This window comes from Gorilla gorilla, chromosome 4 (assembly GCF_029281585.2).
Source record: "Gorilla gorilla gorilla isolate KB3781 chromosome 4, NHGRI_mGorGor1-v2.1_pri, whole genome shotgun sequence".
Classification (NCBI taxonomy): Eukaryota; Metazoa; Chordata; class Mammalia; order Primates; family Hominidae; genus Gorilla; species Gorilla gorilla.
The window spans coordinates 180,092,731-180,117,156 of NC_073228.2; the positions used below are offsets into that span (position 1 = coordinate 180,092,731).

A 24,426-nucleotide genomic window follows, 5' to 3' on the forward strand; every position below is an offset into this window, starting at 1 on the left:
TGGAAGCATGGAACTACTATATGCTTATACCAAGCGGGGGAAAATATGATCTTTAGGGTAGGGGATTGTGGGCTGGAATTTTCCTTTTGGAACTACAGATGGCCCTGACTCATGGTGGTTTGTCTTAGGATTTTTTGACTTTACGTTGGTACAGAAGTGATAACCATTCAGTAGAAACTGTACCTCAAGTACCCAACAAACCTTCTGTTTTTCATTTTCAGTATAGTATTCAATAAATTACATAAACTGTTCAACACTTTATTATAAAATAGGCTTTTGTGTTGCATGATTTTGCCCAACTGTAAGCTGTCAGTGTTCTGAGCACATTTAAGGTAGGCTAGGCTAAGCTACAGTGTTCAGTAGATTGGGTGCATTAGATGTGTTTTCAACTTAAAATACTTTCAACTTACAGTGGTGTCTTAGTCCCTTTGTTTTGCCATAAAGGAATGCCTGAGGGTGGGTAATTTATAAAGAAAAGAGGTTTATTTGGCTTACAATTCTACAAGTTGTACAAGAAGCGTGGCTCTAGCATCTGTTTCACAGGGGGTGGGGCTATGGTGCCAACCTCTGTCAAACAGTCGGCTCTCGAGTGAACAAATAGAGTGAGAACTCACTCGTTACCATGAGGACAGCACCAAGACATTTATGAAGGATCTGCCTCCATGACCCAAACGTCTTCCACTAGGGCCCATCTCCAACATTGGAGATCACATCAACATGAGATTTGGAGGGGTCAAATATCAAAGCTGTATCAGATGGGTTTATCCAGATGTAACCCCATCGTAGGTTGAGCATCCAAACATCCCTTGTTTTTTTGGAAATGGCTCTTACTAGAAGGGTGTACCAGCATCTCTTTGTTCAGAGCAGCATTGAAACTCTTCCACATTTACGTTCTCATATGTTGTTACATATTTGTTGAAAGTAGTATACACAGGTCAACATGGGGCATTGACTATGATAAATCCTCTAATAAAAAGGAGGACGTTGCGTTATGTTTTGGGCATTGGTCAGTTTTCCCACCCCCTTAGTTTACATGCCCATATTTATTTCCCTATATGTGATATTTTTTCTAAAGATTAAATGTTAATAATTTTAGGGGTACAAAATCAGTAAGTAGAGAATCAACAGAGAGCACAAGACAGCATAGTTGAATTTTAAAGCGAAAAATTGGCCGCGTGCAGTGGCTCACACCTGTAATCCCAGTACTTTGGGAGGCCGAGGCGGGCAGATCACCTGAGCCCAGGAGTTCAAGACCAGCCTGGCCAACACGGCAAAACCCTATCTCTACTAAAAATACAAAAATTAGCCAGGCATGGTGGCATGTGCCTGTAATCCCAGCTACTTGGGAGACCGAGACAGGAGAATTGCTTGAACCTGGGTGGCAGAGGTTGCAGTAAGCCGAGATCACACCACTGCACTTCAGCCTGGGCGACAGAGCAAGACTCTGTCTCAAAAGCAAATAAAAAATAAATTTTAAAAAGTGAAAAATAATTTACATAATGAGAACAATTCCATCTACCATTATACTTTGCGAGCCTAGGCATAAAGAGTGAGTGGGATACCCAAGGCACTGTTCTCTCAGTTGCTTTCATTTTCACCTCCTGTGGTGTGAGCCTCTCACTGTACAGGGTATGACTCTTGGGTTTAAAGATAGGCATTTAAGGCTGGGTGTGGTGGCTCACACCTGTAATCCTAGCACTTTCGGAGGCCAAGGTGGGCAGATCACTTGAGGTCAGGAGTTCGACATGAGCCTAGCCAACATGGTGAAACCCCATCTCTACTAAAAAATACAAAAAAAAAACCCAAAAAATTTGCCAGGCATAGTGCCAGGCACCTGTAATCCCAGCTACTTGAGAGGCTGAGGCAGGAGAATTGCTTGAACCCAGGAGGTAGAGGTTGCAGTGAGCTGAGATCACGCCATTGCACTCCAGCCTGGGCAACAAGAGGGAAACTCTGTCTCAAAAATAAATAAAGGCATTTTGGGCTGCGCATGGTGGCTGAGGCCTGTAATCCCAGCACTTTGGGAGGCCAAGGTGGGCGGATCACATGAGGCCAGGAGTTTGAGACCAGCCTGGCCTCAAAACCCCACCTCTACTAAAAGTACAAAAACAGCCAGGCATGGTGGTGCACTTCTGTAATCCCAGCTACTTGGGAGACTGAGGCATGAGAATCATTTGAACCTGGGAGGCAGAGGTTGCAGTGAGCCAGGATTGCACCACTGCAATTCAGCCTGGGCAACAGAGGAAGACTCTGTCTCAAAAACGAAACAACAACAACAAAGATAGGCATTTTTGAGGTGTGTTTGTGACCTCTAAATCTAGGCCAGGTCCTCTGTTTTGTGCTTACTCAATGAAAAAAACATTTGTTTCAGTTGGCAGGAAAATGAGCTATCTTTGATTCATTAAGAAATGGATATTAGACTGAGTTGGTGATTACAAGGATGTATGCATATATTTATCTAAATTCATCAAACAAAACTTTGACAATTTATTGTATGTAAATTATACGTCAAAGAGGTATTTTCAAAAAGAGAGAGAGATGATCAGTCTCCATATGACCCCCTCTTAAGGGATTTTCTTTTCTTTCTTTCATTTTGAACTATGCATACAAAGAGTAGACTAGTTTCTACAAGACTTCAGAAATATACTTGTCTCCAGGTTCCCTCACCTGCATTTCTGTTTCTCTTTAATTGATTTTTTAAATATTTACCCCCATATGGCAAAATAACATGCTTGCAGTGCTGCTTCTTGATTTTTCATTGTTAACCATTATCTGTTGACTTCTCACATGAATGATAAGGAGTTCGCTCTTTTTCCTCCACACATTCCCCATCACACACATATTTGCCAGCCCCTATATCATTAATATATTATAATGTTTATATCAGTGTTCAATGTTTCTGTTACTATGACTATGTATGCTAGTCAGAATTTTACTAAGTACTAAACCGTGATTGCTTTTCCTTTCATTCATATCTTTTTGTTTTCCCTAAGGTTAATAATTATCCTATTTTTAAGTTTCTTGCTTTCCTTGTACGTATCAGAATTCAACCCCAAATTCTCTCCTAGTTGTGTTACCGGTGGAGGGTGTCTAGGTTCTTGGCATCTTGAACAAAGAACTGGACAAAATGTACAAACAAAGCAAGGAAGAATGAAGCAACAAAAGCAGAGATTTGTTGAAAATGAAAGCACACTCCACAGGGTAGGAGCAGGCCCGAACAAGCAACTCAAGAGCCTGGTTACAGAATTTTCTGGGGTTTAAATACCTTCTAGAGGTTTCCCATTGTACTTGATGTACACCCTATGTAAATGAAGTAGTGGCCCACCATCAGTTCGATTAGTTGTGGGAGGGGACAAATCAGAGGCTGAAGTGAAGTTACAAAGTTATACTCCTATGCAAATGAAGACTTGGCCCATGACCAGCCTGATTGGTTGTGGGAGGGGACCAGTCAGAGGTACTTTCAATTATTCATCTGCCACGCAGAAAAAGCAGGGAGAGGGGCAAGGTTGCAAAGGGAGAAGCCTCTGGTCCTTTTGTTACTTGGGCATGGAAAATTGGGGTTTTCCTTTTGATTTAGTTCTAGGAATTCAACATGAATTGGCCTTAGGTTCCCTGCCTCCAGACCCTATTTTCTTGCCTCAGTTGGTCTCAATATCCCCTCAAGATATTTATTCACACTGGATTGTCCTACTAGTTTCTTCTCAAAAATCTGAGGTAGAATGTTTTGATCTCCTTCAATCTAGATCACTCATCCTCTTTTCCAGTCTTCATCATAAATTTGAGAGTCCTCTTTAATGCTTTTCAAGACTGGATGACTTTTTTGTTTGTCCTGTCTTTTCTCTTTCATGGCTCATACCTTCATTTAAGGAATCCATTCCTAGTAGCTTTCTAAGAAAGGTGTATAGGAAGTAAAGTTTTTGAGATTTTGTTTGTCTGCAAATGTCTTTATCTTCTCATACATTGATTGATAATTAGACTGAGGATAGATGATTTGCTTAGAAATAACTTTCCTACAGAACATCAAAGGAAATCTTTCATTGTCTTCTAGCTTCCAGAATTGCTGTTAAGAAATGATAAGTAGTCGGGCGTGGTGGCTCACGCCTGTAGTCCCAGCACTTTGGGAGGCCGAGGTGGGTGGATCACTTTGAGCTCAGGTGTTCAAGACCAGCCTGGGTAACATGGCAAAACCCCATCTCTACCAAAACCACAAAAAATTAGCTGGGCATAGTGGCACACACCTGTGGTCCCAGCTACTCGGAAGGCTGAGATAGGAGGATCACTTGAGCCTGGGTGGCAGAGGTTGCACTGAGCTGAGATCGTGCCACTGCACTCCAGCCTGGGTGTCAGAGCAAGACCCTGTCTCAGGGGGAAAAAAAAGAAGTCATAAGCTATTTTGATTACTGATTCTTTGTATGTGCCCTGGTTTTTCCCTCTGGAAGTTTGTAAAGTTCTCTTTTTGCCAAATGTGCCTATCTTAGGTTTATATTCATCCATTGGGTTGGGCATTCAGTGGGCCATTTCAGTCTGGAAAAATGTCCTTCATTTCTAATAAACAGGATTTTTCACTTTTGTAATTATCTTTCTAATTTCCAAGAGCCCTTTTATTTTTTTCTCTGTGTCTTCCTTATTAAAATTAATAAATAAGCCAGGCATGGTGGCGTGTGCCTGTAGTCCCAGCTACTGGAGAGGCTGAGGCAGGAGGATCGCTTGAGCTCAGGAGTTCAGTGAGCTATGATGGCACCACTGCACTCCAGCCTGGACAACAGAGCAAGCCCTCATCTCTAAAAAATAATAATAATAGGCTGGGCACAGTGGCTCAGGCCTGTAATCCTAGCACTTTCTGGGGCCAAAGTGGAAAGATCGCTTGAGGCCAGGAGTTCAAGACCAACCTGGGCAACATAGCAAGCCCCTGACTCTGCAAAAAAAAAAAATAATAATATAAACTGTATTCTTATTTTCTTCTTTCCTGGATCCATGTCATCTCATATCTTTGATTTTGCTAATCAGAATTTTCATTTTTGTTTATTCTCTGTTTCTCTTCTACATAATGTCTGTTTTCTCCAAGTTGCTTTTTTGGGAGGAAGGAGAGGCTATTTCGGTCTCTATCTCTTTATGTTAAAAGCTTTCCATAGATGTCTGGTAAACCTTGGTAGTCTATAGTCTATCCATATTTAAAGGTGCGAGACTCAAAAGATAATGGAAGCTCTGAAGACATAAGAGGACTTGTCATTTCTGCACTTCCCTCTAGGTGGAACTGATTTCTCATTTCTAAGAAAATTTCTTGAGTCAAGGTCTTTCCTCTTGGGCTGGTTCGGTTTTACAGAGAAGACATCCAACCTCTTACATGAAGGATAAAGACAGGATGCCAAGGTTTTGGAAGACATGTGTGAGAAGATGGCAAGAGTCTCTGCATTCAGCATACCTATGTTCATTTAGTGCCCCATTTGCTTCAGTGTCTGCTTCCAAGCCGTGCCTGGTATCCCAGTCCAGAGACCATCTGTTTTACCTCTTCACAAAGTTAACTTGTAGTCTGCAGGATTGGGGAAGTTCTAGAGGTCTAAAAATTTCTTAAACAGCTTTCAAGCCATCCTATTTTATTTATTTATTTATTTTATTTATTTATTTATTTATTTATTTTTGAGGCGGAGTCTCACTCTGGTTGCCCAAGGCTGGAGTGCAGCAGCCCGATCACAGCTCACTGCAGCTTTGACCTCCCTGGGGTCAGGTGATCCTCCCACCTCAGCCTCTTGGGTAGCTGGGACTACTGGCATGTGCCACCACGCCCTGCTAATTTTTAGTATTTTTAGTAGAAATAGGTTTTCACCATTTTGCCCAGGCTGGTCTCAAACTCTTGGACTCAAGCCATTTGCCCACCGCAGCTTCCCAAAGTGCTGGGATTACAAAGTGAGCCACCATGCCTGGCCACCTCCTACATATTTCAATTTACCCCTCTTTCACCATCACTTCAGAGAAACCTGGTGCTACCGCTTGCAGAGCTTATTGAAGTTTTTTGTTTTTTTTTTTAAGTAAATAGGATTAAATAGGATAGCTCTTCTCTGCTGCTGGCTTAGGATTCAGCTTTCTCAATTCCACTAAGTCAATTAAAATGTATTCCTTTGCCTAATTCATAGGCTTGGATTAAACATCATCTTAAAACATGGCACAGTGGCTTTATTTGCTAAGATAATTGGTTGCTTTTAATTTTGTAATCAGCATCTCTCAACCTACTCCCAAATCAAAGACTAAGCCCTTGACAATTACCTCACCCCTCATCCATCAGCCTGAGCAACATAGCCAGAACCCATCTCCACCCCTCATCACCCACCTTGCACACAGGTGATCATCATTCTGCATGGTCATCATTTCATTTCTTTCCTTTCTATGTAGTTTTATTGCATATACGTGGATTCCTATAAAATATATTTTTTTACTTTAGTTCCTTTAGCTCTATATTAAAAGGTATCATGCTATATGTAATCTATTGAGAATTTTATTTTTCACTTACTATTTTGTAGTACTAAGATTTGTCCATATTGTTGCCTGTCACTGTAGTTTATTCATATTCATATTCATATCCTTCATTTGCCTTCCACCTTTCAAAATTTCACTGCTATCACCTGGGAGGCGGAGCTTGCAGTGAGCTGAGATCGCACCACTGCACTCCAGCCTGGCAACAGAGCGAGACTCTGCCTAAAAAAAAAAAAAACTCACTGCTATTCATCTTCTCTCCTCTTCTCTTCTTCCTTGTGGATATTTTTCAAAAGTTATTTATTATAATATTAGTGGGGTTTTAGGAGGAAACAAAATTAGGTGTGTATATTAAATCTGCTATTTTTACCTAGGTTACCTAAGTGATCATTAAAAGTAGTTTTGACTGTATGTTTTCACCTTATTAACTTGTAGAGCTTCAGCCCTGTATAAAGTATGATTCCACTGCACACACTCTAAACCTTAGTTGTTAACATTAATAGGGGACAATAATATAGAGCTGGCAAGGACTTCTGTGGTCACCCAGTCTAACTTTCCACTTGGTTTAGGAATGTTTAGGAATGTTGGTTTAGGAATATTCCTGGTCAGGAAGGCACAGATAGTACTATTTTACCCTGAAGTTACCTTTGAATACTTATAACTCAAAGAAAAATAGTTAGCTTTTTTTTTTTTTTTTTTTTTTTTTTTTTTTGTAGAGATGGGTTCTTGCTGTGTTGCTCAGGCTGGTCTCAAACTCCTGGTCTCAAAAGTTCCTCCCACCTCAGCCTCCCAAAGTGCTGGGTTTACAAGCATCAGCCACCATACCTGGCCTTTAGTTGACTTTTACAGCCTTACTGCAGTTAAATGTGATGTTTTTATTAGACTTGTTTAATTATTGAAAATAGCCAGAGGGCCCTTTTGTTGCCTGTAGGGAAATCCAGGGATCTGGGGGCCCAGGTTAAGGCTATAGTTCTGAGCACCATAAATACAACAGACATTGAAACCTTTTCTTTCTTTCTTTATTTTTTTTTCTGCACAGAAGAAGAAAGAATAAACCTTTTCTTTCTTTTTTCCATTACAGGGATGTTATCAAGTGGCTGGTCAAAGCAGTAACTGAAGATGGATTGACTCAGCCCCCAAATGGAAATCAAAAGTCTTCAGGAACAGGAATCTTGAAGGCCGGCAGTAGCCACCCTTCTTCCCAGCCCAACCTGACAAAGAACACCAATCAGCTGTAAGGGGCAGGCAGTTCTCTTTCCTGGGGCTCTTGGGGTTTAGTGTTTTAGAGAGAACAACACCAATCCCTAAGAGCAGCTTCCCCCAAATTAACAAGATCTTAGAACATAGGCTGATGCTTATTCAAGACTTAGTTTAACTAAAGGCTAAATTTCTGATTTCAAAGGTAGAACAAAACCAGGTGCTTTCACCCCTAGAATGAATAGGACTTCACAAAGTGAATACGAAGTCACAACACAGACGCAAAACAAATGCTAGAGGACACTGCCCTTCACTTCCTGCATTTCAGGAGACAGTAAAGGGTTACAGCTCCTCATCACTTCAGATATCTGTTGCCATAGAGAAGGAGTGGTGTGTAGTGTGAGTTTTGTTAACCTCGAGTCCTCAAGGACCTGGGTTTCTCTCCTCAGGTCCCGGGAGAAAAATAGCAGTTCAGCCTGCAGGTTCCAACACACCAGGGCAGGTATCATCACTGCAGACTGCACTGGAAAGAAATTCATGGCATTTCTTTTATGGAGTTGAGAGTGGTCTTGGCGTTTTTTGAGAGATGCCGGGATATTAGGGGCTGGGGCTACCGCACAAATAACCCAGTATTCCATGTCAATCATATTGTGAAAAGCCAGTCACACTGGGCATTTCAAATGTAACATTTGTGTCTGAATTCACAATGTTATATTATAATCTGGTTGCACCAACCTGATTTTTATGGAAGGCCTACAAGTTTAAATTGTTTCCTAAATTATAAATAATTATAACTAATTTAGGAAACAATTTTATATCTAAAGGGGAATGTTTTGGAACAATGAAGCATTTGGACAGATTGAGGAAGGCCCTAAAGTGGCATTCTCCCACACGGGCCACATACAGACCCAAGAGGGAGGTGGACACTGTTCCTTCAATGGAAGCTAGTATCATATAACAATCATCATAATAAATGTTTATAAATACATGTTAGTAGAAATAACAATAGGGTCCCCTAAAAGTCAATTTTGTTATGATCTTAACAATAGTAGGTTGCTACCACTTATCACTAGAGAGTCCCTGTCTGTGAGATATTTTATATAGCACTCACAACTTTACAAAATAGATATTATTGCTCACCCTTTTTATAGATGAGAACACTTGGACTCAGGGCAGTTTAGTAACTTGTCGAAGGTTGAACAGCTTATCATTGTAGAGACAGAATCTGAGGCCAGAACTCCTGGTCTGGCCCACCTGTTGTGTTACTAGCTGCAGATTTTCTTAAAGTAAAACCTTTCTTCCATCACAGATAACATGTGTTGCTGGGCGTGGTGGCTCACGCCTGTAATCCCAGCACTTTGGGAGGCCAAGGCGGGTGGATCATGAGGTCGGGAGATGGAGACCATCCTGGCTAACACGGTGAAACCCCGTCTCTACTAAAAAAATACAAAAAAAATAGCCGGGCATGGTGGCGGGCACCTGTAGTCCCAGCTACTCAGGAGACTGAGGCAGGAGAATGGCGTGAACCTGGGAGGCGGAGCTTGCAGTGAGCCAAGATCGCGCCACAGCACTCCAGCCTGGGCGACAGAGCTAGACTCCATCTCAAAATATAAAAATAAAAATAAAAACACATGTTAGAAAAGGCTGATGTCAGGCCAGGCTCACCTTTCTGAGAGGTTGCCCCGACTCCTAATGCCACATCAGGCTGGCTCTCTCCCACAGTTAGATCTGATGGGAGAGAAGGTCAGGTTCCACCAGGGGAGGTTCTGAGACCGAACTTAGTAAGAAGCTATTGTAAAGGAAACAGTAACAGGAGAAAACTGTATGGCAAATACATATTTTCTCCTGTATCAAAGAAATTTAAATCATTTTAAGTCACTCTGGACCTGTTTCTTCATCTGCAAAATAGGGAAGTTATAGATTAGATGATCCTTATAGTTCTCTAGATCCTTAAGGTTGTGTGGTTCTATTTTTGAATTTAAAAGCAGCTTGCTTTTACAGCTCAAACCCAGGTTCTGAGAGGTTCAAATAGTATGTTCTGGCAAAAGGGATTCAGGTAGGTGAAATTGCTAAATAAAAGCATGCTGATGGTTTGAGTAGTTCTCCCTGACCTTGAGTGTGCTTTATAAGATCCTTTAGTAGTCTCTACTCTCGATGTACACTGGTGGGGACCTCCTCCCAGCCAGAGAGTGGCTCCTTGCCAGACCCTCACACTCGTCTGTGTCCTATGTTCTGGACTCAGGATTGTGTGCCAGCTTCAGAGGATGCTCTCCATAGCCGTAGAGGTGGACAGGACCCCCACCTGCAGCTCCAATAAAATTGCCGAGATGATGTTTGGGTTTGTGCTGGACATTCCTGAGAGGAGCCAGAGGTGAGTCTTGGTTTTGTTGGGGAGAGCAGTTATTTAAAAAAAAAAAAAAAAACCTCTTGGAAATCATTTTTATTAAATTAACTTTTCTATCTATGCTACCTGTCAGGAACAGAATTTTACAAGAGAAAATTCCAAACTAATTAAGATAGGAAGAAAATAGTAGAAGGATTATTCTTATGTCTTTGACTTTTGGAAAGGAGGTTCTCAACTAATTATTATTATTTACAACTGAGATATAATTTCTTGGGAAGAGGCACAGTACCCTAAATGGAGCCTAAATTTTCTAACCTTATCAATTTGCCTAACAATTTTACTCTTCTTTCAATATTTAACTGTTAAGGGTGGGTGCAGTGACTCGTGCCTGTAATCCCAGCACTTTGGGAGGACTAGGACTAGGCGAGCAGATCACCTGAGGTCAGGAGTTCAAGACCAGCCTTGGCCAACATGGTGAAACCCTGTCTCTACTAAAAATACAAAAATTATTTGGGCGTGGTGGTGCACACCTATAATCTCAGCTACTCAGGAGGCTGAGACACGAAAATCGCTTGAACCAGGAGGTGGAGGTTGCAGTGAGCTGAGATTGCTCCACTGCACTCCAGCCTGGGTGACAGAGTGAGACTCCATCTCAAAAAAAATTAAAATAAAGGCCGGCTGTGGTGGCTCACACCTGTAATCCCAGCACTTTGGGAGACCAAGGCGGGCGGATCACGAGGTCAGGAGATCGAGACCATCCTGGCTAATGCGATGAAACCCCGTCTCTACTAAAAATACAAAAAAATTAGCCGAGTGTGGTGGTAGGCGCCTGTAGTCCCAGCTACTCAGGAGGCTGAGGCAGGAGAATGGTGTGAACCCTGGAGGCGGAGCTTGCAGTGAGCCAAGATGGCGCCACTGCACTCTAGCCTGGGTGACAGAGCGAGACTCCGTCTCAAAAAATAAATAATAAATTAATTACTTAATTAAATAAATAAATAATAAAAATAAAAATTTAGCTGTTAAGCCCTGCCTTCTTCTCTTATCTTTATCCATAGGCCTGGCATAAGTGTTCACTAAAGGCTTGGTGGGTGAATGAAATAGATATATCCAATATTAGAGGAACTAGAGGTGACACAAGAATGAAAAGAGTTGGACCTATAGAATGACCCCAGATAGTAAGAATTAGGAATTCAGTTTCTCTAAGCATGAATTAGTGAAGTATTTCATTAGGAAGGGATAAAGAAATGGTTTTTGGCTAAAAACAATGATTCCTTCCTTGAACCAGTAATTTTAAAATCCAGAGGAAGAAAACGAAACTAGAATGAATATGAATTCATGAACAATTGCTGGTACAGGAAATAAGTATAAGAGAGTCATTGCGTAGTGGTGACCCTTGGGGAAATTATGGTATATGTTTGTCTTCAGTGCATCTCCACCAGCTCCATGCGTGCTTTCCATCCCCATCCCTAAACTCCCAGCTGACAACCAAGACAACTATTGTGCAGCTTTGGTTTCTTCTATTACAAGAAAATGTCATGCCAAATAGTACTGGAATAGGACTTAATTAAAATACTCTGGTAAGATTAAGACATTTACTGAGTCCCTACAATGTGCCAGTCATTGTCACATTAATTATCTCATTTGTTTTCTGTTTTTTTTTTCTTTTTCTTTTTCTTTTTCTTTATAATTTAGGAACAGGGTCTTGCTATGTTGCCCAGGCTAGTTTTGAACTCCTGGGCTCAAGCAATCCTCCTGCCTCAGCCTCCCGAAGTTCTGGGATTACAGGCATGAGCCACCGCACCCAACCTTATTTATTTTTCTTATAATGTTATCCCTATTTATTTATTTATTTGTTTTGAGGCAGAGTCTCACTCTGTCACCCAGGCTGGAGTACAGTGGTGGGATCTCAGCTCACTGCAATCTTTGCCTCCTGGGTTCAAGCGATTCTCCTGCCTTAGCCTCCTGAGTGGCTGGGATTACAGGTGCATGCCCCTATACCCAGCTAATTTGTGTATTTTTAGTAGAGATGGGGTTTCACCATGTTAGCCAGGCTGGTCTCAAACTCCTGACCTCAGGTGATCTGCCCACCGCAGTCTCCCAAAGTGCTGGGATTACAGGCGTAAACCACCACACCTGGCAATGTTATCTCTATTTAATGAATAAGAAAAGCATTCAAAGAGGTGGAGTTAACTAGCCTAAGTTTATGTAGCTAATCAGGTTCAGAATCCAAATTTAAACCCAGGACTGCTTAATCCCAAATTCAATATTCAAAGGAGGCAGTGTGTTGTACTGGTCAGACAGAAGAAAGTGCACATGAATACCATGCTTGCTCTAACACTTTGTCAGGAGTATTTCATTTGGGTCCAACTCCTCTACTATTCATTCATGTAAGCCCAGATGCTGGTAAGAAATGGGAAAGCTAAGGAATAGGTAACAAAAACAAATTAGGAATTAAAACAGACAAACATGATTTATACAAAACCTAGCCCTACTTTAAAATTCTCTCAGAGGGGCAAATTGGCCACTCACCCAAATTATGCTAAAAGATACTTTACTTGGCCTTTACCTTGATTTATTTTAATTTTCTAAAGATTAAGTATAATTTACATACAATTAAATTATGTAAACTAACTTGCATACATACCATCCAGTGAGTCTTGACAAATGCATATACCTTCTTGACCTATCATTTTCCAATTGCTCATTAGTAGTGTATAGAAACCCTGCAACCTTAATAAATTAACTTATTCTAGTAGGATTTTTGTTTGTTTTCCTTAGGATTCTCTACATACACAATCACGTTGTCTAAAAATACACTTTAACTGTATCCTTCCCAATCTGTGTATGCCTTTTGCTTGCTTTTTCTTGCCATATTGCATAGGCTAGTATCTCCAGGAAAGTGTTGGAGAAGCAGTGAGAGTAGACATTATTGCCCCATTCCTGATCTTAGGGTGAAAACGTTCAGTTTTTGACTATTAAGTGTGATGTTAGCTATAAATGTTTCATAGGTGCCCTTGTCAGATTGAGGGAGCTTCCTTCCATTTCTAGTGTATTATTTTTATGAAGAATAAGTATTGAAATTTGCCAAATATGTTGTCTCCATCTATTGAGATAATCATAGTTTTTCTTCTTTATTCTGTTGATGTGGTGTAATACACTGATTAATTTACTCACGTTAAACCAACTTTGCATTCCTGGAATAAAAACCCTACTTGGTTGTGATGTTATCCTTCTTATATATTGATGGATTCAAGTTGCTAATATTTTGTTAAGGGTTTTTGCATCAATGTTTACAAGGGATATTGACCTGTAGTTTTATTTTCCTGTAATGTTTAATGTTTTCCATAATGTTTCCTTATGCATATTTAAAAGAAAGATAAGTTGGCCAGGCTGGTCTCGAACTCCTGACCTCAGATGATCTGCCCACCTCAGCCTCCCAAAATGCTGGGATTACAGGTGTGAGCCACCAGGCCCAGCCTTATGAACTGAATTCTAAAATAAGTTTAAAAAGCAAAATGCAAAATAATATTATATTAAATATACATATCTTTTTGTAAAAAAATGATAAATTAAAAATATACATGATTCTGATCATTTGTTTAAAAAAGAAACAAAGTTAAGGTAAGCCACAGACTAATAAAATTGCTTACATACAGAGAGTGGGTGGGAATGGGATAAAAAGGAGAAAAGGTACTGGGCTGGGTGGTAATGGTGGCAATGGTGGTGGTGGTGGTGGTACACACCTCCCTGAGTATGCCTTTTTGTGTGGCTGTAAACACTTTTTAGAGTCATGTTAACCCATTTATGCCTGGGGTTCAACATTTTTTGTGTGAAAAATCAGACCTTGGCAATGACCTTGAGCAGTAGGATACAAATAACTCTCACAAGTTTAGCGTTCCAATAATGGAACACTGGGCATAAATTTAATGTCTTACATACTCAAAAAATAAAAATCAAGTTCACGGGGTGCCAAAAATGGAATACAAACAGAAACAAGTTAACCTAACTGTATTTTAATAAAATAAAGGAGAGCTAGCATGGTGGCATGCACCCACAGTTCCAACTACTCAGGAGGCTCCAGTAGGAGGATCACTTGAGCACAGGAGTATGAGGCTGGCCTGGGCAACACAGCAAAATCCTGTTGGTAATTAATCAATAAAAGTGGAAGGGGTGGAGGGACAGGCCCAGGTAACTTTTTTTTAACCTTTTATTTTTATTTTATTTTAAATAATTGTAGATTCACAGGAAATTGCAAAACCTATTAGAAGTAGTGTATGTCCTTTACACTGTTTTCCCCCAGATACAAGGGGAACTATAACTATAGTACAATATCACAAATAGGAAATTTACATTGGTACAATCCCAGACTTTATTCAGTTCTACCCATTCTCATGCACTCATTTGTGTGAAGCTCTTTTTAGTTCTATTACCTGTGTAGATTTTTGTGACCGTCACCACAGTCAAGATGTATAACTGTTCTGGCCGGGCGCGGGGGCTCACACCTGTAATCCCAGCACTTTGGGAGGCCGAGACCGGCGGATCACGAGGTCAGGAGATCAAGACCATCCTGGCTAACACGGTGAAACCCCGTCTCTTCTAAAAATACAAAAAATTAGCCGGGTGTGGTGGCGGGCGCCTGTAGTCCCAGCTACTCTGGAGGCTGAGGCAGGAGAATGGCGTGAACCCGGGAGGCGGAGCTTGCAGTGAGCAGAGATAGAGATAGTGCAACTGCAGTCCAGCCTGGGCGAAAGAGTCCAGCCTGGGCAAAAGAGCGAGACTCCCTCTTAAAAAAAAAAAAAAAAAAATGTATAGCTATTCCATCATCGCAAGGATTCCTTGTGCTACCCTTTTATAGCTACAATCATCCATCCTCCCAGCTACTGGCAAACGCTAATCTGTTCTCTGTGTCAAAGTAACTTAAAACACAATATTTGGACTAAATGTCATAATGGTAAAGACAAAATGAACTGAACTCTAGTTAGTAGGTTTCTTTTTTGCAGAGATATAAACAATTCAAAAACAATTTTATGTGTATTCTGGGATTAAACAAATAAATATATTGTGAATACTGAGAGCCAAGTTTCTCACTGTCAGAGAAAAGATTTACACATATGAAAAGGGGAAAGGATAGAATGAACCCTGTGGTACTGGATTGGAATTGGAGGTATCAGTATGAACTTGTGGTTTCTAATAAATATAGAGATAGGAATAGATGTAGATGTGTGAGGGCTTATTTACATATATATACACATACGTATGTGTGTATTCATACGTATGTTTCCTACCTCTGCCCACTGAGAGAGCATGGAAGCAATTATATCTTAGTAGCAGTGGAGCACACCTCATACCCAGATCTTTGTTTTTAAATTCCAGTTTACATGAAAGGGAACCAGGGCCAGGTGTGGTGGCTCACGCCTGTAATCCCAGCACTTTGGGAGGCCAAGGTGGGCAGGTCACTTGAGGTCAGGAGTTTGAGACCAGCCTGGCCAACATGGTGAAACCCTGTCTCTACTAAAAATAAAAAAAATTAGCTGGGCGTGGTAGCATACGCCTGTTATCTCAGCTACTTGGAAGCCTGAGGCAAGAGAATCGCTTGAAACCAGGAGGTGGAGGTTGCAGTGAGCTGAGATCGCACCACTACACTCCAGCCTGGGCAACAGAGCAAGTCTCCATCTCAAAAAAAAAAAAAAAGAAAGGGAACCAGAATTCCTTGAAGGAATGACTAACTCTAGAACTGTGTTAGGTAAAGTACAAGATGAGCCTGGAACATCTTGTGCCACAAAGTAAGGAAGTATTCAAAGACTATTCAGAACATGTCGAAAGACACAGGAGTCAGCTTAAAGGGGCTTTCAGTGACCAAATCTGGAATAATTTGAGCTCCAAAATGAATATTGACAGTAAAATAATATTATCTGTTGAATAAAATAGGAATCTATGATTCCAGTGCTGATAGGAAGAAAGAGAAGGGACCCCCTTTCTTACAGTAAAAAGCCAACTAATGTTAGAAAAAATGATGAATTAGGCAGAAATACTGTTTGGCAACCATCATAATATTCAGACGTGAATGGATACTAACATGGTGAAAGATTGTGGAGTAACAAGATATTTGCATGGTCTCTAAGTATGTTCCCACAAGATACTTATTTATTACAAAGGGAAAAATAGCAGCTTTACAATGGAGACACTACCATAGTCAAGTGATCAAAGTTCACACCAACAATGGGACAAATTGATGTCATGTGCCTTTTTATACAAGGCATTGAGAACAAAACACCATTTTTTCAGTACTGCCAATAGTGTATAACCTTCATCCATTCATGGGAAAAGTTCAGCCTAATGTCAAATGAGAGATGTTCCTTGAAAAAAACTGGCATGTGCTTTTCAAAAATGTCAGTATCCACTTTGGGAGGCCAAGGCGGATGGATCACGAGGTCAGGAGATCAATACCATCCTGGCTAACACAGTGAAACCCTGTCTCTACTAAAAATACAAAAAATTAGCCAGGCATGGTGGCAGGCCCCTGTAGTCCCAGCTACTCGGGAGGCTGAGGCAGGAGAATGGCGTGAACCCAGGAGGCGGAGCTTGCAGTGAGCCGAGATGGCGCCACTGCACTCCAGCCTGGGCGACAGAGCGAGACTCCGTCAAAAAAAAAAAAAAAAAAAGTCAGTATCATGAAAGACAAAGCAATGTAAAGCAATTCTCCTGCCTCAGCCTTCTGAGTAGCTGGGATTACAGGTGCCCCCACCATGCCCTGCTAATTTTTATATTTTTAGTAGGGAAGGGGTTTCACCATGTTGGCCAGGCTGGTCTCGAACTCCTGTCCTCAAGTGATCCGCCCACCTTGGCCTCCCAAAGTGCTGGGATTGCAGGCATGAGCCACTGCACCCAGCCCTATGTCTGCAACTTACTCTCAGATAATTCAAAGAAAAACAGACAGACAGATGGATAAAGAAGATGTGGTAGGCCAGATGCAGTTGGCTCATGCCTGTGATCCTAGCACTTTGTGAGGCCAAGGTGGGCGAATCAGCTGAGGTCAGGAGTTCAAGACCAGCTTGGCCAGCATGGTGAAGCTCCATCTCTACTAAAAATACAAAAATTAGCCAGGTGTGGTGGCGGGCGCCTGTAATCTCAGCTACTCGGGAGGCTGAGGCAGGAGAATCGCTTGAACCCAGGAGGCCGAGGCTGCAGTGAGCCAAGATTGTGCCACTGCACTCCAGCCTGGGCGACAGAGCAAGACTGTCTAAAAAAAAAAACAAACAAACACAAACTTTGCATTATTCTTGCAATTCAGTATGTCTGAAATTGTCAATACAAAAAGATAAGAAAAAAGGTTATGTTTATTGTAAACAGTATATAGTTGGCATTTGTTGTTTTAGCCAGCTGAAAATTCCTGCTCTTTAATAGAAGTATTGGTTTTATACCTGTAATCTGACTATTTGTTTCCTGTTTGTTCTTTCCTCCTCTTCTGGCTTTTGGATTTAATTGAAGATTTTCTATTATTCCATTTTATCTCTCCTGTTGGCTTTTAGTTCTCTTTTTTAAATTAAAATCTTTTTGTTTTTTGTTTGTTTGTTTGTTTGCTTGTTTTTTGAGACAGAGTTTTGCTTTTGTTGCCTAGGCTGGAGTGCAATGGCGCGATCTCAGCTCACCACAACCTCCGCCTCCCGGGTTCAAGAGATTCTTCTGCCTCAGCCTCCCAAGTAGCTGGGATTACAGGCATGCGCCACCAGACCCGGCTAATTTTGCATTTTTAGTAGAGACGGGGTTTCTCCGTGTTGGTCAGGCTAGTCTCGAACTCCCGACCTCAGGTTATCCACCCGCCTCAGCCTCCCACAGTGCTGGGATTACAGACATGAGCCACCGTGCCTGGCCTTAGTTTATTTTTAGATTAAAATCTTATTTTGACATAATTGTAAATTCACATGCAATTTTAAGGAATGTTAAATATTAAATAGTATTAGATAAATATTGTATTCAATATTACATATTATTGGATAAAAATAAATATAAACTTTATTCAATATTAAAATTATTAAAGAGTTCAGAGACAACCCAGATAATCTTTTTCCAATTTCCCCCAATGGTAATATATTACAAAACTATAGTACAGTATCACAACCAGGATATTGTGATTGACATAAGCCAAGATATAGAACATTTCCATCACTTCAAGGATTGCTCTTCTTGCCTTTTTATAGCCACACCCACCTCCCTCCCATCCCAACCCCTTTCTTAACCCCTGTCAACCATTAACCATTAGTCTGTTTTCCATTTTTTATATTTGTGTCATTTCAAGAATGTGATATAAATGGCCCAGGCACAATGGCTCACGCCTATAGTCCCAGCACTTTGGGAGGCCAAGGTGGGCAGATCACTTGATGTCAGGAGTGCAAGACCAACCTGGCCAACACAGCAAAACCCCATCTCTACTAAAAATACAAAAATTAGCCTGGCATCGTGGCGCACACCTGTAATCCCAGCTACTTGGGAGGCTGAGGCAGGAGAATCACTTGAACACAGGAGGCAGAGGTTGCAGTGAGCCAAGATTGCACCGCTGCACTCCAGCCTGGGCGACGGAGCAAGACTCCGTCTCAAACATAAAAGGAAAAAGAAAATGATATAAATGGAATCATTTGGTATATAACCTTTTGGGACTGGCTTTTTTTCACTCAGCATAATTCCCTGGTGATTAATCCAGGTTGTGGGGTTTTTTTGGTGTTTTCTTGTGTTTTGTTTGAGATAGGGTCTCACTCTGTCGCCCAGACTGGAGTCCAGTGGTGCAATCTAAGCTCACCGCAACCTCTGCCTCCCAAGGCTCAAGTGATTCTCCTGTCTCACCCTCCCAAGTAGCTGAGATGACAGGTGCGCACCACCATGCCCAGCTAATTTTTGTATTTTTAGTAGAGACGGGGTTTCACCGTGTTGGCCAGGCTGGTCTTGAACTCCTGACCTCAGTTGATTTCCCCCACCTTGGCCTCCCAGAGTGCTGGGATTACAGGTGTGAGCCACTGTACGTGGCCTAAATATAGATTTTTAATATTTTTTTTTGCCCCAACCTCTATTATCTTCTGGGAATCTAAGTGTACATATAGATCTGTTCCACAGATCACTGAGGCTCTGTTTTTTTCTATTGCTGTTTAGTTTCATTTATTTTGTTTTCCCTCTCTCTCTCTCAGTAGTCTTTAAAATCCATTTTTTTGATTCCCCCAGTGCCCAATCTGCTGTCAAGTCTATTATTGTTTTTTTTTTTTTGGAACTAGAGTTAACATTTGGTTCCTTTTTATTCTTTTTGCTGCAAGTCTTCATCTAGTCACTGATTATGTACATCTTAATTTACTTGCTTGCTTTTGAAAATCTTGAACATATTTATAATAGTTGTCTAAAAGCCCCTCACAACTAATTCCAACATGTATGTCACCTCTTGGTCTGTTTCTATGGACATTTGCTCCTGGTTATGAATTACATCTTCCTGCTTTTTTTACTTGTCTGGTAATTTTTATTGTGTTCTGGACATTGTGGGCACTACATTGCTGAGAGTCTGGATTTTGCTCTCGTTCTTTAAAGAGTATTGACTTTTATTCTGGCAGGCAGTTAATTTGCTGGCAGATTAGCTTTTTCCTGTTGAGGCTTGTTTCTAGGATTTGTGAGGATGGTTCCACAGCAGCCCTTATTAAGGAGCTACATTCTTGAGGCTTAATCTTTCTGGGGTCTCAACTGAATGTCCAGGATATTCAGTGAGATCTCTCCACACTGACTCCTTGAAACACCAGTATCTTTCAGCACTCTGAGATCTCCGGAATTCCCAGCCAGCTTGCAACCCCCCAGTAGCTGTTCTCCACCAGGCTTTTGGGGCTTCCCCCTACACATGTGCCAACAGGTTCCCTTACACACATTTCCTGAGCACCCTATTCTCTGACACAAATTCTAGACACCTCAGCTGTCCTAAACTCCAGCCTCTGTTTTGTCTGCCCAAGAAGCCCCCTCTCTTCTATTTTGGACCCACACCTTCCTCTGCCTTCATTAGAAAGTGCCCCCAGCAAGAAATCTGGAGTACATGTTTACCAACTTTGTTTCTCTTCTCTCAAGAATCACAGTCCTGCAGGGCACAGTGGCTCATGCCTATAATCCTAGCATTTTGGGAGGCAGTTGGGGTGGATCACCTGAGGTCAGGAGTTCGAGACCAGCCTGGCCAACATGGTGAAACATGTCTCTACTAAAAATACAAAAATTAGCTGGGCATGGTGGTGGGTGCCTATAATCCCAGCGGCTCAGCAGGCTGAGGTAGGAGAATTGCTTGAACCCGGGGGGTGGGGGTGGAGGTTGCAGTGAGCTGAGATCAGGCCACTTCACTCCAGCCTGGGCAAAAGAGCGAAACTCTGTCTCAAAAAAATAATAATAATAATAATAATCACAGTCCTTTGTAGTAAGTTCTCTAATGCCTGAAAATGGTTGTTTTCTATATTTCCTCTGGTTTTATCATTGATTATGACAGAAAGGAAAGTCCAACATCAGTTACTGTGTTGACGCTGGATCTAGATGTTGGCCTTTCTTTGTATCTTTTTTTTTTTTTTTTTTTTTTAGATTGAGTCTCGCTGTGTTGCCCAGGCTGGATTGCAGTGGTGCAGTCTTGGCTCACTGCAACCTCGGCCTCCCAGGTTCAAGCGATTCTCCTGCCTCAGCCTCCCAAGTAGCTGGGACTACAGGTGCACACCACCACGCCTGGCTAATTTTTTGTGTTTTAGTAGAGACAGGGTATCACCGTTGTTGCCCAGACTGGTCTCGAACTCCTGAGCTCAGGCGGTCCACCCGCCTCGGCCTCCCAAAGTGCTAGGATTACAGGTGTGAGCCACCGCGCCCAGCCTTGTTTTTAAATTTTTAATTTGAATTGCTCTAGGTAATTCTACCTACAGTTCCTGCTGTGTTCCATATATTGAAATTATGTCCTTGTCCTTTGTAGATCTCTGAGTTTACCATCTGCAGATTATAAAGCAAGCCCTGGCACAAAAATTAGAAGAGAAAATAGTTTCAAATAAAAAAATACTATGGCCAGGCACAGTGGCTCACGCCTATAATCCCAACACTTTGGGAGGCCAGGGTGGGAAGATTGCTTGAGCCCAGGAGTTTGAGGCCAGCCCTGACAACATAGTGAGACCCCATCTCTACAAAAAAAATAATAATTAGCCAGGGACAGTGGCACACTCCTGTAGTTCCAGCTACTTGGGAGGCTGAGGTCAGAGGATCACTTTGAGCCCAAGAGATTGAGGCTGCAGTGTGTGATGATCACACCACTGCACTCCAGCCTGGATGACAGAGTGAGACCTGTCAGAAAGGCAGGGGTGGGGTGAGGGATGAAGTGAGGGAGAGGGAGGGAGGCAGGGAGGGGGAGAGAGAGAGAGATTAGAAAGCAAGAGAAAGAAAGAGAAATACCTCCTGCGTTGAGCCTTTTTTGCCTCCCTAGACCACTCTCACCAGTGCTTCTGCCTCCATAGGAAGGCCACTTCCAGTCCCCAAATGTGCTCTCTTCTGTGTATCTCTGGAGCACCACTAGCACTTTGCATACAAGTACACTTGCCCTGCACTTTTTAAAGTTCCTTTTGCGTACCCCTTGCCCCTGTTCAACTATCAGCTTTTTGAGAGTGGTTCCTTTTATTTATCTTAATATTCCTTGTTGTGCCAAATAGTATTTGGCACATCATTGGCATTCAGAAATATTCTCATGATTAATTTTCATAGTTACAATGTGTAGTAATTATTTTTAATGTGTCCTAAACTTGTCTTTGTCAAATGTGAAAGACTTTTTCCTCATTCTAGCAGTTGCTAATCCAGCAAACCCATTTCTACCCTGTCCACAGGTTTTGTGATTCTGTGGGCTTCCATGGTATTCCTTCTTAACTGTCTTTTTTAGGACGAATGTTGTACATTCAGGGTGAATTGTGGCTCATGTTCTTTGAAGCATCGTTGTGATGATTAACTCCCTCTTCCTCTTCTCCACACAGAGAAATGTTCTTTACTACCATGGAAAGCCACCTTCTGCGCTGCAAAGTGTTAGAAATCATATTCCTCCACAGCTGTGAGACACCCACCCGCCTGCCTCTGTCTCTGGCCCAGGCCCTCTACTTTCTGAATAATTCTACGTCACTGCTCAAGTGTCAGGTACATTTTTTCCTGCCCAATTTCAGGCCTAGAGCACCTTTCTTTGCTCTAGGCCCAAACCCTTCCCATGGGATTTTAGCTTAAAACACAACTGTTTGAGCATTCTGTAAAGGTGAATTGAAAACTGTACAAAAATTTGAACTGGGGAAGGCATTTATTATCAATCCATTTTACTATCTCTGCAGTCAGATAAAAGCCAGTGGCAGACTTGGGACGAATTGGTTGAGCATCTGCAGTTTCTGCTGTCCAGTTATCAACATGTTTTAAGAGGTAAGGAGCATTTGTTCACAAGTGGAGTAGTGGAAGGTCTCAATGGACATTTGTATTAGTCATAACTACACAGGATATTCTGATTTGTTGACATTGTTCCTTGGTTGTATGTAACTTATTATAAGGGATAAGAAATGACATAGCCGGAGTCACCACTGTGAAAAGAATTCACATATTCTTGTTATGGCCGACAGTACATGGTCCTCATAGTTGTAAGGTTGTGTAGGTAAGCAGAAGTCATCAGAACCTCCAGCCTGGCCAACATGGTGAAACCCTGTCTCTACTAAAAATACAAAAATTAGCCAGGCGTGGTGGTGTATGTCTGTACTCCCAGCTACTCAGGAGGTTGAAGCAGGAGAATCATTTGAACCGGGGAGGCAGAGGTTGCAGTGAGCCAAGATCATGCCACTGGATTCCAGCCTGGGCAACAGAGTGAGACCCTGTCTCAAGGGTGGGGGGGGAAGAGAAGTCATCAGAACCTGAGAAGGAAGGACTCAGGAATGCCTGAAGACCCCTGGCATCCTCCCTTGGCCTGTCACTGCAGCATCTTTGCTCACTGACTGTGGACATTGTAAACATTGTAAACATCCGTCAATACAATGTAAGTACAGAGCAAATCAGGAGCAAGGTGAACATGTACATCTTGCAGAAGATGTAAGGTACTCTAAGTCTATGAAAGTGGCTCTTCAGAGCTGCTTGGGTCACAGGTGAAGCCAGTGACCAATGACGATGTAGGAGAGTTAGACCAGGTAACCCTCAGAAGGTAAATGTTGACCAGGATAATGATGGAATAGCTGCTTCAAATGAGAATGATTTTATTAGCCAAGGATTAATGAGGCCTGTGGGGAAACTGAAGAACTGATGAATTATTAATTACTAGAAGAAAAATAGTAACTTGCTAGGGGAGAAACCTGGCATTCTTCCTGGATGTGATTGACGGAGAAGGATGCATCATCATGTATGTAATGTTCTTGCCAAAAGTTCATGACCTGGATCCAATGGCCAGGACACTTCAGACAAAACCAGATTGAGTTTATCTTTTATAAAATAACTGACCTGTACTTTTTTAAAGTGCCAGTGTTTTAAAAACAAAGACAGACTGAGATACTCTTCCACATTTAAAAGAAACTAAAGCACATAAATACTACATACAAGGCATGACCGTAGGCTGGATCCTGAACAGGAGAAAAGAAGTCATAAATGGGGAGACGAGAGTTTTCCAGAAAGAAGGAACAGCATGTCCTAGAGCCTTGAAGCAAGAAGTTGCTTAGTGTGAGTCCAAGGAACATAGAACAAACTAGCAGGGCAAGGCTGTAGTACATTGTTCGAACAATTGGTAAAACTTTAATAGATTAGATAACATTATTGTGTCCATATTAAATTCCCTATTTTTGATAATCATACTGGATTATGATAGTAAATGTCCTTGGCCTTAGGAAATCCATACTGAAGTATTGAGGGGTAGAGGGGCATAGTGTCTGCAACTTATTCCCAAATAGTGAGGGAAAAAAGTATACAAGTGAAATACACCTGCCCATGATCATATTTAGGTTTATTTTAACTCAGTAGTGGCACTTGGGAAAGTAAGATAGCTCTCAGACCCTCTCAGGCCAGGAATTGAGAAAGCTGTTGTAGAGACTTTAAAAAAAAAAAAAAGTACTGGATTTAAGACAGAAAGTCTGAGTTTAAATCCGAATTTCACCATTTACTCCGTGTTGGGCAGCTAACTGTGTCTCTAGGCCTCAGTTTCTTCCTTCTATAGGATGGGGATGATAGTATGTAACTTGCAAGGATTATTAATGAGTGAAAAAAGTAATGTGTTTAATGTTCATTGAATCTGTCTTCTTGCGTCCCTGGGCAGAGGTAGGCTAAGGGTCTTCTCTGTGTTTCAGACTGTTGTAACTAACACTTAAAAGAGTACATTGTCGGCCAGGCATGGTGGCTCACGCCTGTAATCCCAGCACTTTGGGAGGCCGAGGTGGGCGAATCACAAG

General features: G+C 41.6%; 1 protein-coding gene across 5 annotated transcripts in view; it reads left to right on the forward strand.

Annotated features, from left to right (window-relative positions):
* The window catches only part of SIMC1 (SUMO interacting motifs containing 1), a 103,472-nt gene that overhangs the window by 72,038 nt on the left and 7,008 nt on the right, over positions 1 to 24,426 (forward strand). For 4 of the 5 annotated variants that reach the window (XM_031010987.3, XM_063706986.1, XM_055386304.2 and 1 more), the window contains 4 exons: positions 7,550 to 7,702; positions 9,908 to 10,036; positions 22,006 to 22,162; positions 22,348 to 22,432. In XM_031010987.3, the coding sequence (XP_030866847.3) occupies positions 7,550 to 7,702; positions 9,908 to 10,036; positions 22,006 to 22,162; positions 22,348 to 22,432 (524 nt within the window). The remainder of the gene's footprint in view (positions 1 to 7,549; positions 7,703 to 9,907; positions 10,037 to 22,005; positions 22,163 to 22,347; positions 22,433 to 24,426) is intronic. The other variant, XM_063706985.1, reaches the window with a different exon arrangement.